Consider the following 25,935-nt stretch of genomic DNA (forward strand, 5'->3'; position numbering starts at 1 on the left):
GCTCTTCCTCTTGCCTCAGGGAAGCTTGGACTATATATAAATTGCTCCTGAAAACTTGATCACTGCAGCTTCCCTGTCCAATCATGTGACATGTTTATTGAGGTGGTTTGTGCAAACTATTAATAGATCCAAAGATAAGCTTTCCTTTTCTGAGCATTAGCATCTTGAGGCAGGAAGAGTCTGAGTCCTGGTACTGAGTGTGATGGCCTTTGTGGTTTCCCATCCAAAAGTAATTTATTTTATCAAGTGATGTTTTTTATTTTTAAATCCATTATTCAAATTCATATTTTCTCCATTTCTTTTTGCTTTTTTATAATGAAGGCCAGAACTTTGTTGCTTTCCATCAGCGTCTTAACAAGGAAACAAAAGAGTCATAAAGTACCCATCATGTCTGCAAAATTAAGCAAAAAGTTGCAAGACATAAATGAAACTTGAGCCTTCTTGAAGATCCAGCACAAAAGGCTTTCCCATGGTGGACTCTTCAGGGCAGGAGTGAGGAAATGTTTCCCACCATGTTGCCCAGCCTTCTCTTCAGAGCTTTCTCCATGAGCTAATAGCATCACCACCAGGACATACATTGTCTTTGTTCATTTACTCACAGGAAAACCCTCTGGTGTCACCCCACGTCAGCCTGCCCCTCCTGGATGTTTGTGCCCTTTTGCATTTTTGCAGGCACATATCATAGCTCCCATTAATCATCATCCATCCCATATTTCCATGTTTCATTTTGTAAGTAATTTCCCATAAATCAGACCTCATTTTGGACTGAAACAGAGATGAATAACAAATAATTAGGAACAGGGGCAGCTGGCTTTCTGGGAAGCTCCCCAACCCATAGTTCCCATATAACATAGCTGCTCCTGGTGTGTTTTTTCTGTGAAAAAATCCAGTCTTTCTAGGAAATGCTCCGTGTTTGTTGTGGTTATGCCTCGTACTCCATGATGTACATGCCTGTTTTCCCTGACAAGTGCAGTCATGCATCCCGAGATGTGACTTGAAGTGCATTCAAGTCAGCAGTGTTGGATGGGCCCTCATTGCTGCGCTGCTCTGTCACTCTGTCAGGGCCCTGCTTGTCTGCATTTCCCACAGAATTGCCTTCCCTGGTGCCTTTTATCCCTGCAGCTCCCATTTTACCCTGCACAAGGGGTCTCTGGTGGGATGGTGTAAAGGAGACAGGGCCAAACTCTTGGTTGGGTGTCCTGCAACAGGACAGGAAGCAAGGGAACTTTGGGGCACGGGAGCTGTTCTGTTCCCTCTGAACATTAGGACACATTTTTCCATCCTGACGTTAACCAAATAGTGGAACAGGTTGCCCAGAGAGGCTGTGCAGTCTCCACACTTGGAAATATCCAAAGCCCAACCAGGCAAGGTCTGGAACAACCTGCTCTAGGAACCTCTGCTTTGATAGGACAGGCACTAGAGGGGTTGGACTAGACCATGTCCAGATGTGGCTTCCAGCCTCAGCTGTTCCATGTTTCTGATCTCCATTCCCTTTTCAAAGTGTCACTCCAACCAACTAAAATATAACAGGTTCTGTTTTCCTTAAAAGCAATTTTTTCCTGTTCCTCACTTACCATCAGGAGCTCTGTCAGCATACAGCTACTCCTGCCTGCTGCCATCCCTCCTTTCTGCTTTCATCCCATGGAAATCAGCATTATGACACCTTAAAGTTTAGCAGTGCCCAAGAATAACTTCTCTTTCATCTCTCTGCTCTCATTTAGTAATTGACCAAAGTATTGCTTTTCTGTTCTCTAAAAATTGCTTAAAATAAAATGTTTACTTCAGTGTCAGGGCTGAACTTTACCTAGGTGATTCCTCAAACTGCTTGATCAGCTGAGTCAGTGGAAGTGGTTTTAGCCTTCCCCTTGTCTCCTTTCATGAGTGGCAATTTTTTGTTTTCCTTGCTCCTATAATTTTAGGACTAACATCTTAGAACTTGGAATTATTTATTACATGGTATGGTCTGGAGATGAACTGACTGATCACATGAAGATAAAACAGTGCTTTGGGGACTTTTGGCTTTATTTAGCAGTCCTCACAACAGTTGTTTCTTTTTGTAAAGGAAGCAAAACAAAGTAATGGAAAAAAGTCTCAGACCTTGCAGAGTTTGAATCCCCAGTGGGGATCAAATGAGTGACATGAAAGTATCAGAGAGCTCTTTGTATCAAGATCTTGATGGAACTTTACTGCTGCTACTCAAGACTCTCTTTGAAAGTCCTGTTCTAGTCATGGTCTGCCCATGAACTCTGCAGACTAAACCCTAAATGTCCAGTGTCAGCTGGAGCCTTTTTTACCAGAGCTCACAGCTCTGCTCTTTGGCATTAGCTTCATGCGTGGTTGGGTGGCCCAGGCCATCTCCCGATCTGAAACTGTGAATTATCTGCAGGCTCTACTGTAGAATTACATTTAAATTACATTTGATGGGGTCCCTTGCACTGCTGTCCCAGGAGGGCTTGTCATCAGCCTGATGGAGTTGCTTTTGTTCTGCTCCCTATTCATATTAAACAAACCCTTTGAAGCTGAATTAAACAAAAGTGTAGAGATGACTTATAACATACTGTTGTTATCTCCATTTTCTTTTCCATGTCACATTCCCAAATGGGATGCATATTTCAGGCTCTTGAATGGATTCATTATTGCAGAAATCTTCTGGGGCAGGAAATGGTGAAAGACTAATAATTCCTTGGTGAAAGGAAGGATTCTCCCTTCTGGAAAATATTCTAGTCCATGCTATGTCTTGATATCTGCAACAGAAGCCAGGAAGAATGGCTGGTTTCACCTGTTGCCATCTCTAGAGCTGGCTCCATCTACAGCTTTCCAAGTTCCATTTATTTCCAGCATTTTTCTCCATTGTGACTCTCCTGGGACTCTTAGGAGACTGCAGCTCCCCTGCAGCAGGGTTTTGCAGGAGAATCCTCTCCTCTCCCTGTTCTTTCAGCCCCAGCCTATTCCCAGTGGCCTGTTCCCTTTTGTGTCTTCCAGCCAGCAGTGGCCAAGCCACCCACAACCAACTGCATTCATGCTCCAGAAACTTCCTTCTTGCATTTGAAGTTACTGAATACTCCCTTGTTTGTCATGGAGGAACCCAGGAATCCCCAGGCAGCTTTTTCTGTCCTCAGCTCCCCTTTTCTCTGACCGCACACTCCAAACATCCTACAGCCTGACAAGGGCAAATTCACACATCAGCCTGGTCTCCCCACTGAGCCCAGAATCCAGGCTGCAGAGATGGGAAATAACCCCCTTTTCATCCCTTCAGAGCTGACCTGAGGGCAGAGACTGCAGAGCTCTCCTGTATCATCTCCAGGAAGGTCCAAATCCGTCCCTTCCTACCACCACTTGCTCCTCAGCTGTTCCTCAAAGGTCCAAGGTATCATTTCTAAAAGTATTCCAGAGCCATGGGTACTAAAAATGATCGTTCTGCTTTCAGATTCTTCCTTATATCTGTCAGGAAAGTCCTATTGACATGAGAATAAAAGACTAAAAGAATTTTTGATTTCTTTGCCCAATCAGAATAGAATAAACCTGATTCTGATTGGAAATTCCAAAGCAATCATCTTCAATAGGCTAGAGCATAAAACTGTTGAGATTTTAAAAAACCAAAAAACTAAAACAACCCAGAAACAACCCCAAAAAACTCCTCACAACAAAAATCCTAGTCTCAGGACCATGAGAACTCAAATCTAATGCACTTATTTGAAAGCAAAGCATCTCCCTTTCCTTCTAGCAGAGGAAGCAAAGTCCAGAGAAGTGCTCTGAGACAGATCTTTTGCAGCGAGTCAGATGGATGTGGTACAATATCATGTGAATCTCTCTGTTCAGGGAATGACAGGGCGTACAGATGTTTCCTCAAGTCTTTTTACATTTATGGATCAGGCAGTTGTGATCTGTCAGCCCAGATGTCACCAGCTTGGCAGCATCACAGGCAAAGTGTGGGGAAGAAAGGGCTGTTGCTGTTTGGAAGCTGAACATCGCTGCTGTGGCCAGCAGCAGAGGAATGGCTTTAAACCCATTCCTCTGACCATTCAATCTCCTGTTATTGCTGCTGCTGGGGCAGAAAGACCTGAGCAGAAAATATGAAGGGACTTACGTCTACAAGCCCCTTCAGCGCCATTTCTGGCCTGGCTGCTGCCTCTGCACCATGGGGCACACGGATTGCCAAAGCCATTTGCCATCTCAGGCTGGAATTGAGGTACCCAGCAGCACAGAAACAGAACTGAGGTGGCTGTTGGAAGTCAGATCAGAAAAGCACCAATGCCCAGGTGGTGAAAATGCCCAGTGGTAGCAAGGCCTGAAGAGCTGTGACACTGTAAACCCCTGACAGGCACAAGAAACCCCAGCTCCAGCCAGGCACCAGAGGAAAGAGCACAACATGACATTAACAACAAACAATTTCCACATTCCCTGTTGGTGAGACAGGGCAGCTGAGCTGGGTTGCTGCCTCGGTGGCTGAGGCAGAATGTGCTGGGGCACACAACCCTGATCTGGGCACACAACCCTGAGGTGGGCACACAGCCCTGATCTGGGCACACAAACCCCGAGCTGGACACACAAACCCTGATCTGGGCACACAACCCTGAGCTGGGCACACAAATCCCAAGGTGGGCACACAACCCTGATCTAGGCACACAGCCCTGAGTTGGGCACACAAACCCCGAGCTGGGCACACAAACCCTGAGCTGGGCACACAGCCCTTTTCTGGGCACACAACCCTGATCTGGGCACACAAACCCTGAGCTGGGCACACAAACCCCGAGCTGGGCACACCATCAGCATCTCCAGGCAGCCTTGCCCCAGCGTGGAACCCGCCTGGCTCCCTCTCCTGCTCCTGCAGGGATGCACCCGAGAGCACGGGATCCTCCCCAGCCTTCCCAAATGTGTTGGCATCCCTTCACCCGCAGCTGGGACCGTCCCGGGGATCTCCCTGGATGCTCCCGGTGCCCGCCCGGGCTCAGAGAGCCCAGCCCAGCCCTTGCCCCTGTCCCGCCTGCGCCGAGCCCCGCCGGGCTTTGCTGATGCTCTCGGTGCCATCACCGAGCACAGCCCACCCGGGCAGGGCTGAGCGCTGCTTCTGGCCCGGCTGCGGGCCCATAACGCCGGGGCCAGCGGCGGAGGAGCGGCGGCAGCGCTGCCATCCCCCGGAGCAGCCCCGTCCCGGGCAGCGCTCCCTGCCGTGCCCCGCTCTCCGTCCCCGGGCAGCGCTCCCTGCCGTGCCCCGTGCCCCGTGCCCCGTTCTCCGTCCCCCGTCCCCGGGCGGCGCTCCCGCCGCTGCCCTTTCCTCTGCTGCCTCCCGGCGGCACCTCCCGAGCGGCTCAGCATCACCCAGGGAACGGCAGGAAGGTTTGTCTCGGAGGGATCCTTAATACTGTCCGGTCTAACCCTCTGCCATGGCAGGGACGCCTTCCACTGGAGCAGCGTGCTCCAAGCCCTGTCCAGCCTGGAGTTGGGCACTTCCAGGGATCCAGGGCGGCCACAGCTTCTCTGGGCATCCTGTGCCAGGACTACATCATCCTCAGGGAAGAATCTCTTCCTAATATCCTATCTAAACCTGCCATCCCTCATTTAAAGCCTTGTCTATTTGTGAGTTGCCCTTATCCAAGGTCCCTCTCCAGCTCTCTTGCACTGGAAGGTGCTATTGAGTCTCTCCTGTATATATATCATATTGTATATATATCCCTGTATATATCCCTTCAGCTTAAAGCCATTCCCCGTTGTCTATTTGTGACATGCCTCTCTCCAAGGTCCCTCTCCAGCTCTCCTGCACTGGAAGGTGCTGTTGAGCCTCCCCTGTTGAATCTCTCCTGTACATATATCATGTTGTATATATATCCCTGTTGAATCTCTCCTGTATATTTATCACGGTGTTTCTGTTCATGGGCTTGCTTGCCTGATAGAGCAAAGATGCTGAGTTCACTTTGGTGGGCATTGCTCCATTATAGGTACCCAGGAAACAGGCAGGACTTGCTGTAGCAGGTAGAGGTTGTGCACTGACTTTCTCTGAAAACAAACAAGGCAGAACTGAGGATAATTACTGAGCACTGGCTCCATGGATGGAACTCCCCATGACTGTGAAGGGGTGGTTCAGTGTGCCATGTGATGCTCTGGAATGTAGTGCTATGGGTGAGGGAAATACAATTTGGTATTTTTGGTTTTTCCTAAGCACCTGTTCTTTTGAGGGAAAATTATTCTTACAAATGTAAAAAAAAAGCAAAACAAAAAGAACTGAGACAAAGAACATGGAACTTATGAATGTACATCTTTACATGTAAATAACATATAAGAAAGTAAAATCTTTATGTGTTACTAGGATATGTAGATCTCCTCTTGAAAGTGTTCGCTGAAAGCAGGCAAAAGAAACGGTCTCTATTTTGACTGTAAACACTTTACAGCAGGTGATTTTCTGAGGATTTCACCAGCATGTAGAACAGTGCAATCCTAATCCATTTAACTCCAGCTTTTAAGTAACAGCAGTTGCAACTCCCCTCTGTACATCCCTGTGGGCACATTCAACAACAAGTGGAGATAAAAATATCTTTGTGGAGCTCTTGCTTTTCTGACAGCCTCCCCATTCCTGTTGGCACGTTTCAGCTCCTCACCAAAGACGTGAAGCAGCGGCTGGGATGTCAGGGGGAAGGGGCAGCAGAGGTGAAGAGACACCCCTTTTTCAAGAGCATGAATTTCAAGCGGTTAGAAGCAGGAATGCTGGATCCTCCCTTCGTGCCTGATGTAAGTACAACAGCAAGGACCCCCAGTGGCCTCTTTTAAGAGGTTTGTTTCTAAAATAGCTTCTCTCTCTCAGGGCTGTCATCTGACAGGGATGCTCTGCACAGGGAGCTACCCCAGGAAGGTGTGATGAGTGGTGGGGCTGGAGTGGGGAGGCTGGGAGGAAGAGGAGAGAGGGCTCTGTGGGCATGGGGATTTAATCTGGGGCTCGATCCATTCCCACTCCTTTTACCACAGCATTCCTGTATGGCACTGGAGGCGCTGGGAACCCTTATCCATGGCATTACTGTGAAAATAAGTGTTCTCAGAACCAGGCGGTGCTTGGGACAATCAGCAGTGAAAGCCAAATGTGTGCATGCAGGTTTATAGAGGTGAAACCAGAAATGCAAAGTCCAGGGCTCTGTGGAGTTGGATCATCATGAGAAGAGTCATTTGCTGCAGAGATCTGAGCCAGGCTCAGCATCAAGTGTCACCTCAAGCAGAGAAGGTGACTTGGACCTTAGAGAGCATTTGGATCTCTCTTTCTCTCTCATTTTGGGGCACAGAACCCAACACTGAGTCCTTGCCCAGATTTACACACCAGGCTCACACATACTGAAAGGCTTCGTTGCACTGGCAACAACAAAACTTTTTCCACCCTTTTGTGGTATGGGTTTCTAGCCCAGTGCGCAGAGTTATCTGATTATTTCCCTCCTGCAGGGCTCTCTTTCTGGCTGGAGCTTCTATCCTTAAAGTCCCCATATGGTTCTAAGTAAACACTGCCATTTTAACATATTAAAGAAAGTAACATCTTGGCAGCTCCCGTTCCCCTTGCTGCAGGCTCAACCAAACCAAAGTGGTTTGAACGCTACAAAAGTTTACTTTAGTTGCTCTGGTTTTGCTTTACATTTTACTATGCAGCCTAGTTATTCCTGCCAATTAGCCCGTGGTGTTACGACCTGCTTTAGTGGGAAGAAATAAGAGACAAGCTACTATTTCTTTCTGATGTAGAAAATTATAAAATTCTGGGCTCAAATTTGGGATCCGCCAGAGTGCATAAAAACCGTGGCACGTAAGGCCTAGAAGGCACCTCTTAGGGACATATTTGCAAAAGCGAAGGCACATAAATTTTTATGGCTCTTTATTGGGAGCTCGAGAGCTGCCCCTAATTTAATTTATTTGGCACTTCATCCATAGATCTCCCAGTCTTTACTGAAGTCAGCTGAATCGCCCAAAGCTATATAGCCAATGGCAGAAGTTGTTATCCAAACCATGTCTCTCCATCCTCTCTTACAAAAATTGGATTGCATCTGTCAGGAATGCAGAGGGATACAGCCTCCAGCAAACAGGGCTTCTGTCAGGAATTAGGTCAATTTGTTTGGTCACAGTGCTGAGAACCAGATCAATAAAGTGCTGCACACCCTGGCTGTGCAGTCCTGGTAGCAGGGACAGACAGCAGGATTCCACATGGGCTGGGGTGCAGGCTGGTGCCACAAGCCACCCCTCAGTGATCCCTGCACACCAAAGGTTGGGAAATCCCTGGGCACACACGCTGCCTGTGACAGACTGGTGGATTTTCTGCTCCCTGGGGCTGACTGCTGAAATATAGAGCTGAAAGTTCCATCACTGCAGAGAGCTTTGTCTCTGTCATCCCCGAAAACTGAGTGGTTCAAAAAGGCAAAGCCATTTGACTGTTCCTTTGAAGAAATGCAGCCGAGTTAAAAGAGTTAATAGAGGTAATTCTGGGCAGCTTCCAGCAGCAGAGCTATTAATAAAAACAATGGAAAAGTGCCAAACCTCCTCTGTTTTCTTTAGCAATTAGGATGCATTCCTTTAAATTTCCAAGCTGCAAACTCCACAGCTATCTGGGCAGGAGGGCACTTTCTATCTGAGGCCTCTTCCCAGGGCTCTCTCAGTGTGCCACTGGTAAACATTCTGGTTTTCTGTTGTTCCCTCTCTAAATAAAAAGACTGCTGAAGGGTTCCATTTTTCTTTTCTGGCTCTTTCTGTCCTTTTGCCCTCACCTCTTAACCAGATGGTACATGGATGACTAAAACCCTCTTTGACTGATGCTTTGAGGACTTTGGAATAGGAAGCTTAATGTGCTTAAAGTGAAGTCAGCCTTTGATGATAAACATGCAGGCAGAGCAAGCCTGGAGAAGGAGGATGCAGACACACACTTGTTAGACATTCTCACTTGACTGAATCTGTGAATGAAAGCACATGGTCCGACTCAGAAATATTTTTCCTCTTGTCATTTCTCCTTTTTTTTTTCTGCTGACATAGCCCAGAGCAGTGTACTGCAAGGATGTGCTAGACATTGAGCAGTTCTCCACAGTGAAAGGAGTTAACCTGGACCAAACAGATGACGATTTCTATTCCAAGTTTTCCACAGGATCGGTGTCTATTCCATGGCAAAATGAGGTAAGGATGTATCAGAGCAAAATTACTGCAATAAAGCCCATAACACAGACGATTTAAGGGGAGCTCTATGTTCCAGTAATATATAGCTACCGGACAACTTGCCAGACTCTAATGCTTTCATGAGTTACAAATGGCCTCTTTCAAGATCTGTAATGTAGCACAGATGTCAGGTTCAGGTGACTGTATCTGTTGGCTCTGTGTGTTTGTGTGAATTGGCAAGGATCCTACTGTACTTCCTCCTCCTGGGTTTCTGCAGAGGTGTTTGGGCAGCTCTCAGCCCCTTCTGTGGCTCAGCTGGAAATCCTTAAGGATCCTCCTCTGGTGACCCTGCTGTCACCCACTGTCTGCAGCAGTTCACCCTGCACCCTGAGCTCCTCCAGCATTTCCATGCCTGGGTCTTTGTCTCTGCTTGGCATCCAAACACAGCCAGCAGTGGATTTCAGAATCCAGCTCTGCATCAAACAGCAGATCCACTTGGGCAGAGGGCTGCTACTAACTGGGATTTTGTAAGTGTGCCTGTCTCTGCCTGGTATTCTCTGCAATGCTGGAGGAAAGAACAGAAAGTCTTGTGGGGCAGCTTCTGACAAGCCTGATGTGCAAACACACAGAGCAGACTCAGCCTCTGCTTTTCATACTCTCAAATGCACCAGCAGGAATCCAACTGTTAACTCTCCTCACACACTGCTGACTTTGAAGAACCCAGCCCTACTGGAATTTATTTAGTGCAGATGAATAATTCCCTTTTTTTCTCTCTCTCTATATATATTCCATTAGATGATAGAAACAGAGTGCTTCAAGGAGCTGAATGTATTTGGACCAAATGGTACTATTTCACCAGACCTAAACAAAAGCTACCCCCCAGAGCCACCCAAGAAAGGATTGCTACAGAGAATATTTAAGCGACAGGTGAGATCTTTTATGACTAAGACCAGGAAACTCCTGTAGATACTTTTTTTCACAGCCCTGTTCTGGTGACATTTGTGCTAGGAGAAGGGCAGTTCATCTTTGAGAGGGCTGGCTCCCACATTTTCCTCCATATCTCAAGTTTTTCATCTACCCTGTGTGATTTTTGCCACCAGCAGTTCCAGTGTTGCCCATGAGTTTTGTTTCCAGCAGTTGAAAACTTCTCACCCAACCTGTTTTTCAGTGCTATGCTGAAACGCCTTTTGAAACTGTTTTATGGTTTTAAGAAGTTCCTTGTGAAAATCCTTGATTTATGTGTTTAAAAAAAAAAAAAAAAGGCAAATGCACATTTTGAGGGAGGAAAGCAAGATAATAAAGAAGAGAGCAGCCTGGATAAAAAATGATGTGCGGCTTTCATGAGACACCAAGGCACCACTTGCAAATGTCAATAACATTCTTAGACTGGGCTATTTCTGTAGGGTTAAAGCCATGCCTGAGCACTGGCAGGTACCCTCTGTATTAGTCAGATTTAGCAGATACTGACATTTTGCAGTGAATTGATTTGGCTCTTGGAGCTGGAGTGAGTCTCCTTTGCTGCATTGCTCAAGAACTGCCATGGTTCTGCTGACCTAGAGAGACTACAGGTAGGAAAATGAAGAATATTTTCCATCTGAAGATCTTCAATCAAGAATCTTGCAGTCCAGGCAGTACCATAAAATGAACAATGTTGGATTAAAAATAGAACCATGGCATATTATGGAAATCTAATTGTCATTTTCTTCCTCTTCCTACAGCATCAGAACAATTCAAAGAGTTCTCCAAATTCAAAGGCCAGTTTAAATCATCACATAAATTCAAATCACGTAAGTTCAAACTCCACTGGAAGCAGCTAGTTCCAGCTCAGTCCCATGAAACATCATGTTGCATCCTTCCACTATAATCTCTGGAGCTTCTGTGGATGAGAGAGCCTCCACCGTTGAGTGAAAAGAAAGAAAATCTGGATCTCCCAAAATGGAGATTTTTCTATCCATTCCTTCCAGTGGAGCCTCACATTTTAAGAAGAAATTTCCACTCAGGTCTGTTTTTGGAGGTGGCACTCAAGACTGTGTGAATCAAATTTGTCTCTTTAGAACATTGCAATAGAAATTCAATGAACATGACTACTTGCACGTATTTAAATAGCATCATACTAGAACTGAATTTTGTCTTTATTATTTTTAAAGAAAAGTTTTGTAAATTTCTCTATTGTCTCAGTTTACATTTTGTACATTTGTATTTAAATGAAAGTCAGACTTTGGAGGTGTATATTTTCCAAGCAGCAGCTGTAAAGCCATGTGTTTTAAGACATTTTTTTAAAAGAAACAAAATGTGACTCAAGACTTCCAGAGCCTCAAACGAGAAATCATTCTTTTTAGCAATTCTAGAAAATTCTTCATAAATCACTTTATCACACGGGGGTTTATTGACATGCATTTTTATGGAACAGTTTATTCTTAATTATTTTACATCTGTATATTTGGTTTACAGCAACACTGCATACATTTCTCCTCTTCATTAGTTTGTAATGTCTCGCATTAAATGCTAAAAGACAAGATTTTGATGCATTCACAAATGCTACTTGCTATGCTGATGGTTTGTGATGTCTTGGGACCAGCACAGTTGAGATTTGCACTTACGTTGTTGCTCCATCAAAGGCTTTTTAGATAGACAGGGAGCCCTGTTTTAAGCTCTTTTCCTTCACTGGCGTTTGTGCTGTTTCTAGCAACAGGCAGAACAAAGCTGAGGGAGAGGTGACCAGGATAGCAAATGTCCATTTCTTTTTCTAGGACTTCAAACCTGCACCTGCTGAAAGGAGAGCAAAACTCAAAGTGTTCTCCATGCTGCAGTCAAAAGCCCAAGGCCTTTCCACAGCTGCCCACATCCAAGAGGCAGCAGGAGGGAAGTTCAGCATTGTGCCAACCGTGAGATTTGTGACAGCTTTGTAGGGCTGAGCTGTGGAGGCTCAGGGTGGGATCTGAGCTGCTTTTGGGCAGTAGCAGCACCCACGGGCTGTGACTGCACTTAAAATACTTCCATGTGTCATGCAAACACCCCCTGACACATCCCCTCAATTAGACCCTCAACTGAATGAAATGCCAGCATGAAATAATAATAACTCCCACTCCCAGCTCCATCGTTCTTTGTCCAGGATCCTTTAACCATTGACAAAAACTGCCCCACTAGGATGAGCAGATCAGGCAGGATCAGTAGCAGTACCTCAGGCATCAGAATCAGGCTCTTCTCAAGTATTTCACTCTTATTGTTAAGAACACCAGGCCAAAAAATAGGGTAACTTCCCTTCCACAGGAGCTGGAAATCCTTTGTGCCCACAACTGCAGCCCAAAGTGTTCTGTAGGGTGTGTTGGTTCCCCATACTCCTTACAATGTTGGCTAGACTATACTGAATTTTTTAAACCTTTGGGTCATCAGGAGCATCTGAAAGCCACCCTGGTGTGTTTAAAATCCTGTTAGCCAGCAGTGGAGCTACCCCAGGGTCCAAGGAAGTGATGTTCCAGTGGGAGTGTAAATAGCCAAAATTCATTAGACTGCCACGTGCATGTTCTGTGTGGCCAGTGCTGAGGGGGGAAAGGATGAAGGTTGGTGGTGGCAAATCCCTGAGTGAGAAACACACAGGAATGACATAGCAAAGCAGCGTGAAGCTGTGAGACAGAGGGGCAGAACAGGGACTTGCATAGAGCAGCTGACAGAGAAGAGTCAAGACAGGGAGATGAGGCTTCAGCCATTCTCCCATGTCAGATGATGGCATTGCAGATCTTATAGAAGATGCAGGATTTTAGAGATGTTGCTAGTTTGGCATGTGAAGACTAAAATCTTCATTCTTCACCATCTCCCAGTATTGAGAAATACCAGCCAATTCCTTCCTGAAAGCTGGTGAACAAACTGCAAATGTTGGTTATACCTTTTAGATGCTCCCAGCCCTAACCTGTGGTGGAGGACATTTTAGGGACAGCAGTGAATGACAGCATTTGTGCCTTGTCCTGCTGTCCTTTCAGGCAGGACAGTGCTCACTCAGCAGCTCTGGGGCTCTGGCAGAGTGCTGGAAGGGTGAGAGCACTCATTCTCCCTGGGTACCTGCAGGGTGTGATGCTAGGGCTGGGTACCCTGAGTTCTCGTGGCATGGAAGAAGGATGCTGCTGTGCACCTGAAGGCATCAAGCCTGGGATGGAGCCCCTCTGAATCCCACCTCCTTGGAGCAGTGAGAGAGGAAGAGGAGAGACAGAAAACACCACCAACAGACAGAGATTTCATCCCTGCAGTGTCTCTACAAACTACAAACAGTATTACCATGCTGGGGCAGCAGAGCTTTTCGGCCTCCAGCCCTGGAAAGCTTAAAATCCATCAGAAGAGCTAATGACCAGTCCTAGGGATCTCCTTGTCGTGGTTTGCCTACAACAACAAAACCTGCAGGATTTCTTGTTTATTCCTTCTTATTTTTGTTGAGATGATTTTTATTATTTTTTCAGCTCACCGTGCACTCAGAGCTGGAGTAGGAGCACAGTCCTTGCACTTCCATAGTGTGACCAGGTGCAGTTTGGGCCCAGAACTCAGGGCTGAAGCCCTCTCAAGGCAGTGCCCTGCTCAGCCAGGCTTCCACAGGCATTTGGCCATTGGCTCCATGGAGTCAAATTTAAAAACCGCTGGGAACTCTGAAAATAACAAAAGTAGTTTTGTCATACAACCTTGGAGAGCATTTGCAATAAGATTTTTAGTATTTTGACTCCAGGTGAATTTTGAGGTGGGTCTGCAGGTAACAAAGGAGTAGAAAGGAGTGGTTTTGTAATAGCTTTCCAGACTGATTAATTTTCTTTATGTCCTCTTCAGTTAGCATCCAAATTCTTTCCAAAAAATGCATATGCTCAGATCTGGTTGCTTGTTTTAAATAGACAGATGAGCAAACTTAGCTCTTTTTAAGAATCAGAAATCATTTGCAATCTGATCCTGAATTATGCAAGCATGCCTTTTATTTTTAAATCTTTGTTGAGGAGTCTGATGAACGCTAATTAGTTGACAGACTTTCATGAGTCAGGTGTTTGCTATTCATTTCCTACAGTGTCTCAAGGTTCATTTGAGTCTTGTAGCATTTTTCCCCACTGTTGGATGTGAGGCTTTTTTTAAGCAAATGAATAATGAAGGGAAAAAAAAAAAAAAAACCACAAACTCTTAGATGTGCACTCTTGACCTGGATTATCTAAAAAGAGGTTTTTCACAAGAATGGCCATGACTCAGATGTTGTTTCTGAACAAAAACCTGCTTGTGAAGCTGGGAAAGGTGTGAAGATAATCAAACCAAGCAGGTAGTGCAGATCAAAGGGAGTGTTAGGGAGCTGCAGAATTCAATATCTCAGTGTTCACCTGTCCCTGCTGGCTCCTGCCAGCCCAGAGACAAAGCAGCTCTCCATAAACACAGCTTGGTACCTCCTCAATTTGCAGCCATCAGCTGGGAGTGCCATCAGCAGTAGGAATCAAACTTGGCTGACCCAGTAAAGCACCAGATTTGAAGACACAGATTCTTAAGGTCACTCACCCAAACCTCAGGATCCAGCTTGAATTCTCTGCTCACATTTCCAATCCAGTTGATCTTTCTCAGTGGCCATGCCTCAGCTGAAGGAACCAGCAGGAAATGAACTTGCATTAGTGGTAAAAGCACAGGCAGGGTGAGGGAGACACAGAAGCTGTGAGCTCTGGAGGACAGGCTGTGAAGTCCCACGGGGTGTGGATCTCCAGCAGGGGTGCAGTGGCACCACACTGCTGCACCTTCATCCTTGGGGCCACCACGTGCTGGCCAGAGTTCCTGCAGTGACAAGGGCTGGCCCGTGGCTCAAGGACAGTGCTGTCCTTCTGAGGTCAGAGGGGACGGCTGGATGGGGCAAGCAGGAATCCCCCAGCCTCAGCCAGGAGCTCCCTGCACAGGCTGCTCTGGAAGGGCAATAAATGCACAGCCCCAGAGCGCAGCTGCTGCTCCTCACCAACGTCCACGGGACAGGAACGGGCTCCATTGTGAGCAAGATGTTGGTGTTTGCACCCCTGCTCCACAATTAGTTGTGATCATTGATTTGTTCAATTAATATTTGCCATATTCACTGCAGTTACTCACTGCAGAGGAGTTCACTCATCAGGCATTTCCCATGCAACCTTGGAAAGACTGGATTTTTCTTTGGAAGAATATCCTTTATGTCTCTTGGCATCTTCCATCACGTGGAAGCCTGCAGGAGCTCAAATCCTCACTCCAAGGCTCTCCTGCCCAGGGATGGTCCCAGTCTGTCTCAGGCTGCAGGGAGGTTCCTTTGGCAGTGAATTTTGGAAGAATCAAATGTTCACTGGCTCCATGGAAATCAGGAAGTTCCAGAGTTGTCTTTCTCAAGCCTTTCACAAATATGACCTTTAACTTAAAATAATACTAAAGATTTAGAGTAAGGCGAATAATTACTAACACCCTCATGCTAAAGTTAAGAGAAAGTCTGCATCATTTAAAAACATCTCTTCTGTGTGCTGGGCAGGACACACTTCCTTTTATACTAAATAATATTAAAGTGCTGGCTGGTAATAATTGTCTTTCCTTAAATGCAAAAACTGAAAAGATAAAGGAATTGGTTCAGAGGATTTTAAAATTATTTCCCTTAGGGAAAAGAAAAAATTTCATCAAAGAAGGTGAAAGCCAACAATATGCTACGGTATTATGGGCTGACCTCCCCCAAATGTCTGTGTGATAATACAAATACAATCTGCTGCAGTTGGATCAGCTAAGCTGCTGTACTGACAAATGGGCTTTATGAAAGAAGCAATTTTAAACAGATTGCTGCCTATTCATTAACATGAATATTACTGCTGGCACATATGTATTCTCCTTGCTGTATGTACTGGAGCCAGGAGTGATGGTTTCTATTCCTCTTCTGGCTGTGTTTTTCCTCACTGCCCTGGGCAAACCTCGGTGCAATTTTGTTTTCCCATTCCCAAACACGGAGGGATGCTCTCTGTCTGTCAATGGAAAGCACTTTGGAGTCTGTGCATAAACCAGATCAGTATCAAGTCTTTGTATTATTATTTAAATGAAGCAGGCTTAGTGTAGCTGATCTTTATTTACATGACCAGTGAGACACTCTCCTAAATTAGGAACTCTTTTATTATTGGTTTGTCTTAGCTCCTTAGAGATACTGAAACAGAACAAGCTGCACTTCTGTAAGACATCTCCAGCAGACAAAGAGGTGGCAGTGCAAATGTTTAAAGCATTCATTTCTTGCTGAAGAGCTGGCCAGTGAGTGTGGCATTCACATGGAAACACTTCCTCTGTTTTTAGAATGGAGATAAATAGTTATGAGCAAAACATGAGGGGAGCAAAACAACATTCATTGGTTCAGCTTTTTTGGCCATGCCTGCAAAGGATTCCCTGGGTACCCAGTGGGAGAGGTGCTGTGTGAAGTCCCAAACGTGGGTCTGGGTCTGGAAGCCAAAGAGGCAAAAAGAGCAGAAGTGCCTGGGGTCCGTGGGCTCCAGGATTTCTGGAGTGGTCCTGCAGAGAGGATTCACTCCCAGAGAAGAAACACCTCAGGGAGTGGCTGGATGGCAAATGTGTTTTCCTTTCTCATCACCCCACATGCAGCTGTTGGATATGTTAATTAGCAAGCTCAAACGAGTTGTTTCATGTGTATTGAATGCGGTCTCCCTTAATTGCATTTCTTTTAAACACTGGACACTCTTCTAAAAGACTGAACATTTTAGCCTTTTGAAGCTGAAAGCTGTAAAAACTTTATTTTGTGTTTCTGAGCAATGTAGATAGACCTAAAGATTTCATGAACTATCATGTGGTTGCCCATATCTGACTAATAATTAAATTGTAAAATTGCAGTTTCATATTAGGGTTAGTCTTTTCACCTGCTTTAAAAATTAAAAATCATATTTGGTATATAAACACACACAGAATATCCTTCTGATTGAATTTCAAGAGCATATCCAGGAGTAAATGTTTTTAAGCACTTCTAATACTGTAGTCTATAAGAGGAGCAGACACTTCTAAAGCAATGTTAAAAGTTGTCTTTCATAACTGAGTCAACAGATCATTTTTGTAATAAATTAAAGCAAGTGTTCTCAATTAGAAGAGCTAGTGGCTGTTGATATTGTACAAAAAAAAAGTCATTCTAATATCCAAGGGGTTAGGGGTGGGGAGGGTCTGTTTGGTTTTGTTTCTCTTTCCAGGGAGATCTTTAACATTGTTTGATGAAGCTAGTTTCATTTTGAGATTGTTACTGAAGATAAAGGCTTCTGTGTTCTATGGCTGCTTGGATTCTTCGTACATAATGTCCTAGTAATGTCACAGTGCTGCTGTATTTAGATCAAACCACTGTTTTGATTGGGTTTTTTGGCTTTTTTTTTTAATAAATTCCTTAATTTAAATACATGGAAACCATATGTTTTGCTTTAATGAGGCACCCAATCAAGCAGAGATTCCGCAGGTGCTTTGGATCCTGAAGATGGTTACAATGAGGGTGGGGTATCTCATCTCTTTCTGGATGGCTTTGTGTGGTTTGTGGTTTCTGTCCCACCACAGAGATTGGGGGACCCAGCCTGAGGTTGGATCTCATTTTGGGCACGTTCTGTTCTCGCCAGGTTGTGTTTCACCTGATCCTTCCCTTCCCTTCCCTTCCCTTCCCTTCCCTTCCCTTCCCTTCCCTTCCCTTCCCTTCCCTTCCCTTCCCTTCCCTTCCCTTCCCTTCCCTTCCCTTCCCTTCCCTTCCCTTCCCTTCCCTTCCCTTCCCTTCCCTTCCCTTCCCTTCCCTTCCCCAGCAGCCAACACAACTTTTTTGGGGTAAATTCAGGGAGAAGGGGACAAAATCCCAGCAGGAACACGAGCTGCAGAACGTTTGAACTCTGCTTTAAGTGAAGTGAGCACTGCCTGATTTATGAGGCGCTGCTTTGCCTAAGCTCCAGACAGACAGACAGAATAAATTTACAGGAGGAAAGCAACAACTAGCCAAGGTGCTGTGCAGAGTTCCACACAGGAACACCTGAAACAGAGATAAAGGGTGGCTGCAAAATCACCAGCAGGACAGTGATGGTGCACTGCTTTTCCTTTAAGAGGAGAAAGAAGAACTTTTCAGAGGCATAAAGAATATTTTTATGAGACTGCTAATGGCAGGCAGTGTCTGCATCAAGTTGCACGGAAGAACATTGAGAAAACAGATTATCTGCATGAAAGAAGCAGCTACATCCAACAGCCAAACTCAGTAAAACCCAAGGTAATAGACTATACAAATTCAGGTCATGCATATTATCACTTTCCAAACAAACCCAAGACATTTTTTCACAAGGTTTTAACAATCTGAGAGGCTGTGAGATGAAATTTTATTTCTTCTCTTAACAGCTCTCGGTGCTCTGGTTTTTTTTTTTTTGTTTTTTTTTTTTCTCTGTAACTTCATGTCTTTTCTATGCAGAAACATCTAGAAATATTCCCTCCAGGGAGATTTAGTCTTCCTAGACTTTTCCACTATCTCTGACATGGGATGTGCAGCTTCTCAGAGGAAAGTCATGACACTATTTTGAAGGAAATCCAATTTAAAAGACACGTCAACTTTTTATAATTCCTCAGGGTGCTTTACAGATGAAAAATACCATAAATGGGCCTGGCTGTGAAATTTCAGGTCTATGGGGTCCTTCTGGGGGAGGAAACATTACAAGTTTCTGCCAAGTCAGTCTATTTTTTGGGATTTTGAAATTCTGTTTCGTGTTTGGTATTCAGTAAAAGCAAAAAATGAAATTTAAACATGGCCTGTTAAAAACTGATGCTCTGAATTGTCTTCAGTGGAGAAGAGGAAGTACCCAGAGGCTGAGCAGCTCGAATAACCCATTTACAGATGCTTGGGTAAATCACAGAACCATGGAATCATTAAGGTTGGAAAAGACTTCCAAGATCATCAGGTCAAACATTTGACCAAACACCACCTTGTCCACTAAACCATAGCATGAAGTCATTTCTGGAACATTTCCAGGGACTCCGCCACCCTCCCTGGGCAACCCATTCCAAAGCCTCACCACTCCTTCAGAGAAGAAATTTCTTGGTTTTCTGGTTTCTTTTTAATTGCAGCTTATTGCTGCTATTTTTTTTTTTTTTTCTTAAGGGAGCTTTGTTTTCCTTTGCTGTGTCAGCAAATGTCAGTCTCACCCTAACAGTGCAAGTCTCCACATTCCTCTGCTCATTTAAATCTGCACAGAGGCTCGGGATGCTCCAGACCTGCTAATCTGGGGTTATTGCACTGTGACAGACATTAAAACATCAGGAGCAAAAAGGCAGGCAGTTTCCCTTTTCTGAAAAGCTTGTAGGTGGGAAATGACTTGCAAAACCAAACTTCAAAAGGACACATCCAAGTGTGCAAAGCCACATGTTTAAGAAATGAAAGAATTAAGGTTGCCTGTGTCCCATTAATACTGTTCCTCATGCACTGTTATTGTTATGCCCTCACATAATACCGTGTTATTATTGTGCATCCACTCCTGGAGGAGAAACTAACCTCTGGCAAGCTCACAATGAAAACCAGATGCATCCCTTCAATGGCATCTGCTAATACATTATGAGTTTCAGACTTCCATTTAAATCTTTCAAAATAAAAATATTTTCCTGCAGGGAAAATCTCACCTAATTGGCTGCTCCCTCCATTTGCAGCAGGAAGACAATTGGGAATTCAGAAAAGTTTATTTGTCCTAAATATTTAGAGTTTTCTCCCACGCACAAAGGACTGAGAGCTCTCAGTATCCTATCTGGTTTCTCTTAGATTATCTTGATCCCAGGATGGGGGAAAGGATGTGGAATGAGTCTTAAATGTTTCCCTTCCCCTTTTTTTAGGGGGAAAACTCTTGGTTGTTTCCTGAGGGAAGTGGCAGAGGGATGTGAGAAGTTCCTTAATCTGCCCTCCCCTTTCCTGGTATCTCTACAGTCTGAAAAACACAAACATGAGGCCAAGAGCTGAGGAGGCAATGCAGAAGAAATATTTCTGCAAGCAGGTGTTGGGAAGAAGGGAAATGTGACCTGCAGAAGGGACAAGGCAGCTTGGGGCAAGTTTCACCAGGGCTGAAGAAACAGAGGCACCAGGAGGGAAAAGTGATGGAGAGGAGTCAGACAGGATGGGGCTGGGTATAGCCAGGGCCATGGTTTATTTGCTAAATCACATTAAAACAAGTCTGAAAGCAAAGAGAGAAACATCCATTCCAACCACAACTATAATGAGGAATTTATTGCTGATGATACCACAGACAGTAATAGATCTTTCTGGAAGCTTAAAGTCATTGCTTCATTTGGGTCTGATATTCACTGTGGAATTAAACATTGACATTTCCCATAGTAAAAAGATTCAGCTGCAGCTGACATTTTATACTTACATGCCCACGATAAACATTAAAATACGATAAACAATTTGAAGTTCAGATTACATTAGGAATTCCCTATGTGGTTCTTGTATTTACAGAAGGAAAGAGGGAAGGAGCCTTCTTTCATACTTAATTCCATCATTCTAACTTAAATCCAGCATTTTTTCCTCTCTGCCCCTGCGGTGGTTTTTCAGTCAAGGGGTTTTGAGTCTGCAAATAAAACCATAATGGCAGATCATATTTAAATGTAGATCTTATGTCTGTGTTTGCTTCTTCATGCATCAGACTCTTGCAGTGATCCACTGACTACATGGCAATGACTGAAAATCAGTAATTTCTCATCAACTATTTGCATCTGTGTCAGAAATAAGTCACAGTAAGAAGATAAATTAGTCAGGCCACAGTGACATCATAAAAGCAAGGGGCTTAAAAAAGCAAAATAAAGAGGCAGAATACAACAGCCTTTCCTCAGATTAATTAACACAAAGTGCACAGCAGGAAACAAGCTACTCCTCTGACACTAATCAGCATTTCTGAAGGCAACTTAAGTATTCTAGCAATACATGCATGTATGTACTGCACCTATGGCTCAATCACGCTGATTCTTTCCAGGAAATGACTGAAAACAAATATATGCATTGTTAATCAAGAGCAATCCCAAAACAAGCCCCTTTCTGCATCAGAGGGGACTGAGCTATAAATGAGAGTGGTGCAGGAACAACTCTTCCAGGACTGCAGGAAAACCCGTGACCATCTCCAGCATCACTTCCCCTGCACCAGCGCTTCCAGAGGAGCGGTGATGGGCACTGTCAAAAGCTCCAAGAAGTCACCAGAGCAGACCTTTAGGATGCTGTGGATCTCCTGCTGAGCCTCGCTGTGCATTCCCGTGCTGCTGTGCTGCTGTGCTGGGCCGCAGGGCTGCTCTGCCTCCCTCCCGCTCCGGCGCCGGCTCTGGTTCCTCTCTGCAAGGCCCCTGCATCCCCTGCTGCTCCTCTGGCCCTCGCGGCTCCCCAGCTCCAGCAGCCTCTCGGTGAAATACTCCTGCAGGGGCTTGTCCTGGAAGCCGGGGCTGGGGGGCTGGTGGGCTCTCGAGCAGCCTCCAGAGGGGCCCCCCAGGCCCTGGGGTAAGGAGCCCCTCCTTGGGCGGTCACCGAGCCTCCTCCCTCTCTCCAGGTGCTGGAACATTTGGCTGAAGGCAGGATTCGCCAAAGAACTTTTTGATGGCTGTTTTAAAGAGAGGCGGGGGAGGAAAAGGCGGGGTTGGGGGCAAAAAGAAGAAGGAAATATGAATTAAGATATGTTGGCTTAAGTAGAAATAGATCTCAGGTATAAGATTCCATGCAATAAACAGCTGTTGAGATGTTTGAGAATTTTAATCCAAATTTCCTGAAGACCAAGCAGTTTGGTACCAATCCCTCTCTGGAACAGAAGTCCAGGGGGCTGAGGTCAATGCTGAGCATTTTTACCTCCAGCTGACTGTGACACAATTTGTGTTGTCTCTGTGAAATTCTAACTCTTTTAATTTCTCACTTGTCTGTATTAACAGAACTTTAGGTTTATCTTTTCCAAATCCCATTAGCTTGTAGCTGCTGTTTCCCAAGGCAAACCTTGATCCTACTTCTAAGAGATTCATTTCCCCCCCAACCTTCTTTAATCCCAGATAACTGCTGAACTCAGTGCATTTTTACAAAAATTGCAATTTTCACATTCAATATACATCCATTTCTACATCCTACAACTATGAACTATTCAATATACATTCATTTCTACATCCTACAACTGTGAACTATTCAATATCCATTCATTTCTACATCTTGAAACTATGAAGTTTTTTATTATTATTAACTGCTGAACTCAGTGCATTTTTACAAAAATTGCAATTTTCACATTCAATATACATCCATTTCTACATCCTACAACTATGAACTATTCAATATACATTCATTTCTACATCCTACAACTGTGAACTATTCAATATCCATTCATTTCTACATCTTGAAACTATGAAGTTTTTTATTATTATTATTATTTTTTCATCATCATCATCATCATCATCAATATGCATACTTTTTCTCCTCTTTTCCCTTTGCAGAATGCTTCTCTCCTTTCCAACCTGCCAAATCAATACTCAAATTATTTAAATAGTAACGGAAAACCTGGCCCAGCCCCCATTGATACACTTGGGCATCTTTAGGTTGATTTCAGGGGAACATCCATGTGATAAATCCTTTTATTGACTGGGAGATAAAATTTTGGCAGAAATTCACCATGTAAAAGGTTGCCTTCCCACAGTTTAATGTCCTCTGGGTTTCCAAAGTCCCTGCCCTGCCATTCCCACCTTTCTCACAGGTACTCCAAGACACCCTGGCCAGTCTCAAGCTACCAGGAGCAGCAGCTGGTTTCTGTACAGACCATGGCCTTTTTCTCCGAAAACCTCAGCAGTTTGGCTTGAGAGAAGAACTGTTTTATATTATATTACTGTTTCTAATCAATAAAAAGAAAGACTATACTGTATGTAGATGACAGCCACAGCGGGGTCGTGGAACATTTTGCAATCATTTATTATGTGTGACAATGCCTTTGGTATTTAAAAAAAAAAAAAAAAAAAGCCATCACTCATGCAGTTTCTGACAATCTCTAATTAAGTCTAGATCCTCACTAAGGGTCCAGCCACAAATCTGGTTGGAGAGCCCAGCAATGTCTCAGTGGGGCACTCCATCATCAGCCCCTGGCACGCTGCCTGCTCCTAATGAATGAGCAACATTGAGCTCAAATGAGAAATACTGGGTTGGACATGCCATGTAAACTGAAAAGCAATCGAGGTTTTGATCTCCCACTCTTCCATCACACTTCATTCTGGAGGGGACCCAGCAAATCTGATGTCCCTGCCTGCAGTGGTTGTACTTTTGGAATAAGTTAGGTAATTGGACACTTCAACCTGGCCAAAGCAGCCTTCCCAGCTCAAACTTTTAAAAATGGTTTAAAAAACAAAACCAACCTAAAAATAATAATCAGCTTTTAAAATGTAGCAGAATAAAAGCCTTTCAAGTTAAGTTTTTCTACACCCAACCACAGCTCAGACTTTATTATCATATCAAACATCAGCTTCCCAGAACATAAGGGAGTTATTCATCCAGCAGAAGAATAGGTAGCAGTCACCACATATTGCAAAGAGAGTTTTGGCATGCAAACCTTGACATCCTGGAAGCCTGGGTATTCTGGGATGATGGGCAGGGCACACTTGCTGACTCTGTTTGAGCTCTGCTGTTTCACAATCCTACGAGAGCACCTGCAGCTCCTGCAGAGGGGGCTTTGCCCCAGCTCGGGTGGATTTTCAGCAATGCCAAGCACTCTGCAGTGCTTTATGTAGCAAGTTCTCAGGCACAGCGTGGAGGCAGGGCCCTCCATCTCAGCAGGATGCAGAGGAGTTTGGGAGCTGTGTGTATTCCAGAGTAATTCTCTCAGGAGTTTGGAAGCTGTGTGTATTCCAGAATATCTCTCTCTCAGGAGTTTGGAAGCAGAGTGTATTCCAGAATATCTCTCTCTCAGGAGTTTGGAAGCTGTGTGTATTCCAGAATATCTCTCTCTCAGGAGTTTGGAAGCAGAGTGTATTCCAGAATATCTCTCTCTCAGGAGTTTGGAAGCTGTGTGTATTCCAGAGTGATTCTCTCCCAGCTCTCCTCTACTGCATTCCCTGGTCCCAGGGTACAGCCTGTGGTGCTGAGTGCCAGCAGCACAAACAGATACCAGCAGGAGATGCCTGTGCTGAGGTCTGGGACCCTCAAACCATTAATGCTGCTTTTATCCCCTGAAAACTCCCCACAGAAGGTCGGCAAATCAGAAGGAAGACCGCAGAGGGCTCAGGTGAGAGGGAATTTGCAGGGATTAGAGTGTCCCATGTCATCTCAGCCTGCCTGATGTGGCTCTGACGTGGTGGCAGCAATTAGGGAGGATCAGCAGCCGCAGCAGGAGGCGTCACTCAGCCGATTTGGAGCAGGCAGATCACTGCCCTTGTGCCTGACAGGGATCCCTGACACCAAAACCTTCAGGGCTTTAGCCCAGCAAGGTGAAAGGTGAGTTAAGTTAACACAAGAACAAACAGTGTAGGAAGCCGCAGTAAAAAATTCCTCCCAAGAAATCCTGTGCCTTTTGGCTTCCCCAGTGTGACTGGAGATGGGCTCCAGACCTGGAGATCCAAAGAGACCTGAGCTGCCTCACTGTGTGTGTCAGCAGAGGGATGCTCTGCCTCCAGACAGCCCAGCACCAGGGCAAGTTTGGCAGGGGATGGTGGAAACAGCAGGATTCCTTTCAGCCAGAGCTGAGCAAATGTTCCCAGCAAGAAGCCACGGCTGCCCTGAGCAGCTCACAGCCCACACATGGCAGGGGAGGGACAGCCAGGGAGCAGCTCCACAGCTTGGTTTTGGAGATACCTTGGTGGAATCATCTGCTGGATTGTGTGTAGCTGCCACAGCTGGCACAGCACGAGCTCTGGCAGCACAGGGCTCCCCCTTTTGTCCCCAGTGACAGGGGACACCTCCAGCACTGCCCCACTGCATGCAGAGCTTCGGCACTGGGGCTGAACTGCCTCTTCTCCATCACACACCCTGGAGTGATTGCTGTGCTCACTGCTGCTTGTGGAAGGAATACAGAGGGGATTTGCAATCCCCTCACCCTCCAAGGCTTCTCACTTATTCATAAATGTTTGGCATTCATAAATGTTTGCCCACTCTGAATACATTCATACAAATATTTGCAGCTGCCCTGGATGAGCTAGAGCTCCTTATCAATCCAGGGCATCCACCAACACTTGCATGCACGTTTTCAGAGCCCTGAGTGTGATCTAAAGGGCTTTGGATGTGATCCATGAGGCCATCAGCTGGTCAGGAGTGGGACAGGACCCATGGAAATATTTCCACCCAGCCCTCCACTGTCCAGCTGCAAAGCTGCACATTCCCTTTTTGACCTGCTCTGTCAGTTTTTCATTTGTGACTAAAACAATTCTCAGGCAGAGAACAAATCTCTCTGTGTGAGTGGCCATTGCAGGTCAGGGTCTGAGCCCACAGCTCTGTTTGAGCCACACAAATTCAAATGTGAGGCTGGCAGTAACACTCTGCATGCAGAGATGCCACAGTGCTCACAAAGGAATGGAGCTGTGAGTCATCCCTGCTGCTGCAGCCCTGATGGTTTGCAGTGCTGTTGTGTACATAATGGTACCTTCAGATAGAAATATAATGTGGCCTTGCTAGGAGCACCTGAGAAAAATTTTTAAAACCAAAAAGATTTTTTTTTAATCAAAAAGATTTCCTGGAAAGGAATTTTCCCCCAAAAGGCTTTCCTTATCTCATTTGGCATGGGGGGAAAAAATTATTTTTTTTACTAGTCATCCTTCCAACATTTTTCAGATACACCCTGGGCCACAGTTGTTTTGTGTGGTGTTTGTGAAGTCCCCAGGATGAGGTAAGAGATGAGAATTTGACTCCATGTTCCCAGAAGGTTG

At 45.2% G+C, this 25,935-nt stretch overlaps 1 protein-coding gene across 2 annotated transcripts in view; it reads left to right on the forward strand.

Annotated features, from left to right (window-relative positions):
• Window positions 1–14,886, forward strand: part of GRK5 (G protein-coupled receptor kinase 5) — a 151,923-nt gene extending 137,037 nt beyond the window's left edge. For both annotated transcript variants that reach the window (XM_058028861.1, XM_058028862.1), the window contains 4 exons: window positions 6,586–6,723; window positions 8,986–9,123; window positions 9,898–10,029; window positions 10,821–14,886. In XM_058028861.1, coding sequence (XP_057884844.1) covers window positions 6,586–6,723; window positions 8,986–9,123; window positions 9,898–10,029; window positions 10,821–10,919 — 507 coding nt within the window. In that variant the 3' untranslated portion in view covers window positions 10,920–14,886. The remainder of the gene's footprint in view (window positions 1–6,585; window positions 6,724–8,985; window positions 9,124–9,897; window positions 10,030–10,820) is intronic.
• Window positions 14,887–25,935: the final 11,049 nt, after the last annotated feature.

The sequence above is a fragment of the Melospiza georgiana genome, chromosome 8 (genome assembly GCF_028018845.1).
Source record: "Melospiza georgiana isolate bMelGeo1 chromosome 8, bMelGeo1.pri, whole genome shotgun sequence".
NCBI classification, from domain to species: Eukaryota; Metazoa; Chordata; class Aves; order Passeriformes; family Passerellidae; genus Melospiza; species Melospiza georgiana.